An 8,443-nucleotide genomic window follows, 5' to 3' on the forward strand; every position below is an offset into this window, starting at 1 on the left:
TTTATGCGCCGGGCCAGGCCCAGCGCCGGGCGAGGCCCGCCGCATCTTTCCGGAACCATCTGCTCGGCCGCTGACCTCTCCTGCGGAGGGCAGAAAGGAAGGCGATGTTCTCTCTGCACGGCAGTGGGGGCACCGAGGCCCAGCGCAGCGGGAGGCATTGATCTGTTTGCATGTTTCCGTGCGAAGCTTTCCCTGCCTGCTGTTGCGCCCATGGATCCATTCCCTTCCTGTCACCCCGGTTCAGGCTCAGCCAGCAGCACTTGCGTGCAGAAAGGCCCGGAGAACAGCGGGGGGGCCGGGAGGAGAGTGGATTTGGGAGGCCCCCGAGGTCCACACACACAGCAATTAAAGAGACCTTCGTCCCCTCTCTCTCTTTACACACACACACACACACACACACACACACACACACACACACACAGCGACGTCCTTGCATCTTGCGAGGGGGGGGGAAAACTTCAAGGAAGTCATCTCTGGTTTAAAAACGTGTTTTTTTTTTCTTTTTAATTGAAGGAACGATATTTAGCGAGGACGTAAAAAAAAAACCACAGCAACGAATTAAAAGGAAAAGCAGGAAAGAGAAAAGGAAGGAAGGAAGGAAGGAAGGAAGGAAGGAAGGAAGGAAAGATACAAGGAGGAAGGAAAGAGAGAGGAAGAGAAAAGAAAGGGAAAGGAAAGAGAAAGAGAAAGAGGAAGGAAGGAAGGAAGGAAGGAAGGAAGGAAGGAAGGAAGGATACAAGGAAGAAGGAAAGAGAGAGGAAGAGAAAGGGAAAGAAAAGAGAAAGAGGAAGGAAGGAAGGATACAAGGAGGAAGGAAAGAGAGAGGAAGAGAAAAGAAAGGGAAAGGAAAGAAAGAGGAAGGAAGGAAGGAAAGAAGGAAGGAAAGATACAAGGAGGAAGGAAAGAGAGAGGAAGGGAAAGGGAAAGAAAAGAGAAAGAGGAAGGAAGGAAGGAAGGAAGGAAGGAAGGAAGGAAGGAAGGAAGGAAGGAAGGAAGGAAGGAAGACAAGCTTCCTTCTCTCCCTTCTTTCTTTCCTCCCTTCCTCCTCTTGTCCAATTTTCTTCCTTACTCTTTTTCTTTCTTTTTCTTTCTTTCTTTTTCTGTCTTCCTTCCTTCCTTCTTCCCTCTCTCCTTTCTTTCCTCCCTGCCTTTATTTCTTCCCTCCTTCCCTTCTCTTCCTTTACTTTCTCCTCCCTCCCTTCCTTCCTTGCTAAAAACGAGCTTTCCTATTTCAAAGAATAAAATTCAGGGGAAGCCTTTTGGGGGCAGCCCCAATTTAGAGGCTGCTGGCAGACCACCATCTCCTCTTCCTCCTCCTCCTCCTCCTCCTCTCTCCCTTCCACCCCCCCTTCCCCACCTCCGTCGTTGCATCTGGGTCGGTCAACGTGTCACTGGAAATAAATGGCCAACGTTGGGGGCCGCCGGGTCTGATTAGGCTCAGGGCTTCCGGCCCAGCCAGCCTCGTTTGGCCCCCCCCTCCCAGAACTGGCAGATCCTGCCTCGCCGTCTTGCCCCGCCGGGGCTCCCCCCATCCCATCCCGATGGCTGCTCAGACCCCTTGCCACAACGGGGACAGACGGCAGCCACATCAAAGGGCCAGCCTGGGCTTCTGCCTCTTTGAAGTTGAGGCTTGATGGGCAGCACCCCCCCAAAAAAAATTTCACTGCCTGGTGTGCTTAAATTATGGGAGACACCTGTGCCCATCTTTTATTTATCACCGGCTGTCCAGCTGCACTAACAAAGACACACACACACACACACACACACCCATTTCCCATGGAGACGGGGAGGAGGGATGAGACTGGGGGTGTGTGTGTGTGCTGCCAGAATCGCTTCGGATGGTCGCCCAGGTGGGCACCGTAAAATATCTCCCCCTCTGTGCCGGCTCTGTGACACGGAGACCCCCCCATGGCGCCCCAAAGGCAAGGAGAGAAGAACGTCCCCACAAGCCACCTTTGGATCTTGGATCATTTTGCACTCACTGCAAGCCACCTTGGTTAGCTGGACACTGATTCAAAGCTGTTTGTAAGCCTTGCAAACTTTCATAGGTTGCATGGGCTGGAAGGGACCTGGGAGGTCTTCTAGTCCAACCCCCTGCTCACGCTGGAGACCCTAGACCATTTCGGACAAATATCTGTCTAGTCTCTTCTTAAAAACCTCCAGTGTTGGAGCACCCACAACTTCTGGTGGCAAGCTGTTCCCCTGGTTAATTGTCCTCGCTGTTAGGAAATTTCTCCATTCCAGGTTGATGAGTTTCCATCCGTTGTTCCTTGTCCGGCCTTCGGGTGTGTTGGAGAATAGGTGGGAACCCCTCATCTTCTTTGTGGCAGCCCCTCAAATATTGGAAAACTGCCATCCTGTCACCTCTGGTCTTTTTCTTCATTAGACTAAACATCCCAATTCCTCTAACTGTTCCTCGTATGTTTTCACCTCCGGCCCGCTCTTTATCTTTGTCGCTCTTCTCCGCACGCTTTCCTCCGCCAATAAAAAACAAGGAGGCCGGTTATAAAGAGTAGAGTTTTTATTCCCCAACAAGTGTGATGGAATGCCAAAATACAGACGGCGTCGCCGCAGGTCAACCAGGAAGGACCTGCCCCCATCCCCTTCCCCTCCTTCCAGCAGCCTAAGCAAAGCATCATCCCGTCCTCGTGGGGTCTAGGACAACTCGCCCTGGCCGTGTCCGGCACAGCCAACTCGACGTGACCAATGTGCCAGTTCGCCACGGCCAACTCCGCCACGGGAAAACTGGCCGTGGGAGAAGAGTTACCCTAATACCGAAGAAGAAACAGTCAAATCAAATCCCAAAAGAAAAGGAGGCCAACATGAAACGGGAATGAAGGGGTAGAATTATATACAATTTGGTGTATTTATAGGTTATAGATAAATAACATAATGGTTTTTCCCCTTTTTGAGAAGAGGAGATGGTCGGCTAGTACCCCCAAACTGCATCCGAAGGAGGTGGAAAAGAAGGGGATGGGATGTGTAGGATAGTTGGAAAGGAGGGAGGAGGAGAGAGGTGTGGGTAGGAGGGGAGGAAGGAAGAGGGAAGTAGGTAGGAAGGTTGAAGGAGTGAGGGGGGATGCAGGGCGGGGGAGACCGCCGATCATTTCTGAAAATATATTGACCAGGTTTTCCTTTTTGTTTTGTTTTTTGAATGAAATGCACCACATTTGTATTTGTTTATGTTTATTTGAAAATTAATAAAATTGGCAAAACAAGAAAAAATTGAAATAATAATAATAACGGCGGAATGGTCCCACGGCGTGTTTTCCCACGGCGGATTGACCATTGCCGACTTGGCCGTGGCGAGTTGTCCTGGCCGATTTGTGCCGTTCCGTCCTCACGAGCCCACCCCCCCACCCCCCTATTACACAGAGCAGGGGTGGCTTCTGGAGAACGAGGTCTGTCCTGCGGTGTCTTCTCTCCCACCCTGTTGCAGCCCTCTACTCTTCGCCGGGCTTCCCCCAGATCGCCCGGGGCCGCTTCTCCCAGCTACGACGGGACCGTATTGCCTTGCTTCGGAAACGAAATGAAGGGCCTTCCATAGGAAGAATACTCGCCACTGGACAGCCCTAGGCTAGATCTGAAGTGGCGGTCACCCTGTAGAATTGGGGAGGGGTTTTTTTAAATTATTATTGCATGTTACAAGATCTCGGGGGTCAATCGGACGCCCTCCCAGATCTCAAACCAGGTTGGTTGATCCTGGAAGTCTTGGCCTGGAAGGTGTCCTTCTCGACGTGATGTCCATTTTTACCAGCTTTGTTGATCAGCTGTGTAGGGGAGGCAGGTGTATTCCTGACACCTCCCGTGGTGGACGTTGAGGGTTTTCAAGTGGATCAGCCCTCCCCCCCCCTTGAGAAGTAAACAGAGAACGATCTTGACTGGAAGAGGAAGGACGAGGAAGAGAGCAACGAGGTTGTTGAGTTGTTCTTGGTGTGTGTGTGCGTGCGTGTGTATGTGTGACTGGTTCAGCGTTCCACCCCTGAGCGATAATGAAATATATACCCTGTTAAGTCGATAATCAACGACAGCACCGAGGGCGATCAGAAAACTATCCGGATCGAAGGAACGTGGAACGGAAGACTGTCTGTCCCTGGATGACACGGCCTTTATCTGGAGAGGCCAAGAGGTTGAGGTGGGTGAGAATCCTGCTTTCCTCAGCAAGAGAGGGACGGAGGGAGACCGGTCGGAGCCGGGAAAGAGAACGGAGAGTGGGCCAGGGGAGATGGGAGATCTTACAGGGGACTTGAGTTTGTGGGCTCCGGATACCCTGGAAGAAATGTTGAGGTCTCCAGCGCAATCCCCGTTCAGCTTTGGGTGTGCCGCAGGTTGTCCACCTCAGATGGAAGTAGGGGGGTGGGTGGGAGCAGAGGGACCCCCTTGGTGAAGGTGCCGTTGAGGGTGCAGGTCAAAAGAGTTATTGCGATCAGTGGCTTAAAAAAAAGTACAAGTCTGTAAGAATCTACAGCGGTCATCTCTGGCTAGTTACAAAGACCGTCTTTTATGGGAGACCCCACTCCCTACCCGATCAGGTAGAGGCCAAGTTCTGGAGAAGTTCAGTCTGAAGGAGTCCCCCCCTAGGGATGAATGGTGGAGAACAGGACCCAGCCTGTTTCTGGAGCCCCTTCAACCTCCTCGTTCTGAGCAGCGAAAGGGGTATCCCACCGCTGACACCACAAGCGAGGCTCCTGCTAAACTCCTCGGGAGGGTTCCCTGCGTGAAACCACCTCAACAGCAAGCGACAACTATCAGAGGGGTCTTCTGCAACCCATGGTGTTGAGAAGCTGGGACCTCATGATCTGGATGCTGGTCAAAATCTTCCTTTGATGGCCCGTGAGATTGATTCCCAGGTTTTGCACGTCCCTGGAGGAGGAAAAAGAGGGAAAGAAAGAAAGAAAGAAAGAAAGAAAGAAAGAAAGAAAGAAAGAAAGAAAGAAAGAAAGAAAGAAAGACAAGCAGAACAAGCTAGAATGATTTGACGCCGAAAAGCAAAAGAGACCTAATTATTTCTCTCGATGTTGCGTTCTCCTGCTGCAGGTTTTAATATTTTATGGACGTGGAAAGAATTGTCGGGCGTTTCGGGGTTTTCTGATGTTTTTCTAGCTTAAAAGGGCCAGGAGATTAAAGATTGCTGGCTGCCTTCTGCTGGCTTGCAGGAGGAAGGATGGAAGAGGAGATATTAGCGTTACATCACCATCGTTCTGGCTTCAAAGGCTTTGTAGTCCTTGATCCTTCTGGGGTCTGCCCCATTCGAGGGCCGAGGGATAACATCCGACTGTCAAAATTGACTCCAGTCGAAACAGCGTTAGGCGTGTCACAGCAGGGAAGGGGGCAGCCTGCCTTAACACCTGCAAGACCCTCTCTCCAAGGCAGATCAGACACAAACCAGCATCTGACCTTCAATGAAGGTTTGCGCTGATTGGCTTGGATTGGAATCCTGCCAAACGTCACGTAGATTCATGATGATGGTGCAAGGCAGAAATTCATCTGGGGGGGGGGAATCTTCACGGAAGGACCAAAATATCCCCCTTTGAAAAGCATCACCCCACCCCCCCCAAGATTTGGGGCAGGGGGAAAGAAGGGGGAGGGGGGTCTTCGAGAAGCAGAGATGCTCCAGGGACAAACTATGGGCCAGTTGATTGATCCTCAAGAGGTTCTCCAGCCTGGAGAGTCCACAGCCTCTGGCATCACAGGCATCTTTGGGGTCGGACTAGATGATCTCTGAGGTGCCCCGCTTACAGCAAAGGCCCTTTCCTGCCTGGGATGGTTATCAGATTGGCTCAAATCTAGAGGAAACGTTGAGTTTTATCGGATGGGGGAGGGGAAGGGTCCACTCCGTTCAGCGGGGTGCAGAGATAAGGCCCAACGGCTGAAAACCAGACACTGGCATTGTGTATTTGTGTTACTGTGTGTGTGTGTGTGTGATGCACTTACTCAATATTCATGTGCATCACCATGCCGAGAGACGAATAGCCAGCCAGGGCGAAATTCTCCTGGTACCTTCCTAGCCGAATCGAATCCAGCCACTCTCCCACGGAGCCACAGCGGGTGAAATCAATGTGGCCTCGTTCGGACAGCGTTTGGGTGAACCTGCAGGCAAAGAAAAAAAAATGGGGGTTGGGGGTGGTCGGTGGAGGGGGGGGAGTTGACCGAAACATTTTCATCATTCACATTTCATTTGGTTTCCCCACCCCCTTCGGCATCCTTGCTTTCACGATTATATCCCATCGTTTCTCTGATATTAGCGCAACTCTTGTTCCGTGGCAAACTGGCCCGTGGCAAATTGGCGAACTGGTGAACTGCCTGGAACAAATTGGCTGGGACAAATTGACCGGGATGAGTTGACCGGGACGAATTGTCCAGGAGGAATTCTCTATCTCAGGGGCTGCCCCAAAGAAGAGGGAGTCAAGCTATTTTCCAAAGCGCCTGAAGGCAGGACGAGAAGCAACGGATGGAAACTAATCCAGGAGAGAAGCAACCTGGAACTAAGGAGAAACTTCCTGACAGTGAGAACAATTAACCAGTGGAACCACCTGCCTCCAGAAGCGGTGAATGCGCCAACACTGGAGGTTTTTCAAGAAGAGACTGGACAGCCATTTGTCCGAAATGGTGTAGGGTTTCCTGCCTGAGCAGGGGGTTGGACTCGATGACCTCCAAGGTCCCTTCCAACTTTATTATTATTATTATTATTATTATTATTATTATTATTATTATTATTATTATTATTATTATTATTATTATTATTATCATCATCATCATCATCATCATCATTATCATTATTATCATTATTATTATTATTAAATTGACCAGGATGAATAGTCCAGGATGAGTTGGCTGGGACGAATTGTCCGGGATGAGTTGGCCGGGACGAATTGTCCTAGATCCTGCCTGCCACGGCCGCATTCCCCGCCCCTTACCTGTTGACCGTGGCTGTGCATTTTAAGTTTTGTGGGTTGCGAATCAGCTTGTCCAGGACGCCGAGAATTTGGGCGAAGCGCGGCCTCTCGTCCCGCTCTTTCTGCCAGCAATTGAGCATCAGCTGGTGAAGGGCCATGGGGCAGCCCATGGGAGCGGGCAGCCGGTAGCCTTCCTCCACCGACTGGATGACCTGCGAGGAAGAGTCGCCCGCTTAACCTCGAACCCAGGTTTTTCTCCTCGCTAAAAGCGATCGTGGCTCTCCGGGCGCGCCTCGGAAGACGGCTCAGATCGGAAGCGTACGAACTGGCCTGGACTTACGACGTTTCTGGTTGTTAAGTGGCTTTTTTTTCAGTGCTGTTGTAACGTGAACGGTCACTAAATGGACGGCTGTAAGTCGAGGAGCTTCAGATCCCTCCCCCTTAAGATTGCAGACCCTCCTCCGCTTACGTCCTGATTGGTCATGTTCCAATAGGGCCGCTCGCCGTAGGCCAGCACTTCCCACGTGACGATGCCGTAGCTCCACACATCGCTGGCCGAGGAGAACTTCCGGAAGGTGATGGCTTCGGGGGCCGTCCACCGAACGGGGATCTTCCCTCCCTGGAATTCAAAGCGGGCCCGATTAGATGACCTCCAGGGTTCCCTTCCGAAACCTTACATTCTACCCTCAGCCCTGACTGGATGGCTAAGAACGGGGCGGTGGTGTGGATCACCTACGGCTTGAAAGAAACGCATCGCAACTCACAACCGGTTCAGTGCAAGGGGACCCCCCCGTTGAGTGTGAGCCAGCCGCGTGCGGCAGCCGCCCAAAAGGCAAATGTGATCCTGGGTTGCGTTAACGGAGACCTAGCATCGTGATCACGTGAAGTGTTGCCGCTTGTTTATTTCACCGTAGAGGACGCTTACTGTGGTTGTGTAAGCGGCATCCGGGTTGTCGTCCAGGACGCGAGAGAGGCCGAAGTCCGAGACTTTGCAAACCAGGTTGCCGTTGATGAGGATGTTACGAGCCGCCAGGTCCCGGTGGACGTAACCCAGATCGGAGAGGTAGCGCATGCCGGCGCTGATGCCCCTGAGCATGACCACCAGCTGGAGGACCGTAAATTGCCCGTCGTGTTTCTGGAGAGGGGGGGAGGGAAAAAAACCCCAAGCTGGGTGGTTTTTCTGGTGCGTGGGCACCCGGTTGGAGAAGCCTCGTCTCTGGCCACCCTCCCTGCCCTCGAACTCAGCTCTTTTGAGGAGCTGGGCACTGCAGGAGCTGAGAAAATAATTACAGACCGACCTTTCCTTCCTTCCTTCCTTCCTTCCTTCCTTCCTTCCTTCCTTCCTTCCTTCCTTCCAGGCCTTCCCTCTCTCCCACCTTCCTTTCTTCCCTCCATCTCTCCCTTTCTTCCTTTGTTCCTTCTTTCCTTTCTCTCTCCTTTCCTTCCTTCTTCTCTCCCTTCCTTCCTTCCTTCCTTCCCTCCCTCTTTCTCCTTCCTTCCTTCCTTCCTTCCTTCCTTCCTTCCTTCCTTCCTTCCTTCCAGGTCTT

At 51.9% G+C, this 8,443-nt stretch overlaps 1 protein-coding gene across 1 annotated transcript in view; it reads right to left on the reverse strand.

The window, feature by feature from the left end:
- Window positions 1-4,748: 4,748 nt before the first annotated feature.
- Window positions 4,749-8,443, reverse strand: part of EPHA8 (EPH receptor A8) — a 19,925-nt gene continuing 16,230 nt past the window's right edge. The window contains exons 12-16 of the mRNA XM_029283497.1: window positions 7,822-8,031; window positions 7,366-7,515; window positions 6,918-7,108; window positions 5,935-6,090; window positions 4,749-4,863 (exon numbers count right to left, since the gene is read on the reverse strand). Coding sequence (XP_029139330.1) covers window positions 4,749-4,863; window positions 5,935-6,090; window positions 6,918-7,108; window positions 7,366-7,515; window positions 7,822-8,031 — 822 coding nt within the window. The remainder of the gene's footprint in view (window positions 4,864-5,934; window positions 6,091-6,917; window positions 7,109-7,365; window positions 7,516-7,821; window positions 8,032-8,443) is intronic.

The sequence above is a fragment of the Protobothrops mucrosquamatus genome, unplaced genomic scaffold (genome assembly GCF_001527695.2).
Source record: "Protobothrops mucrosquamatus isolate PMUCROS unplaced genomic scaffold, P.Mucros_1.0 scaffold109, whole genome shotgun sequence".
Taxonomy (NCBI): Eukaryota; Metazoa; Chordata; class Lepidosauria; order Squamata; family Viperidae; genus Protobothrops; species Protobothrops mucrosquamatus.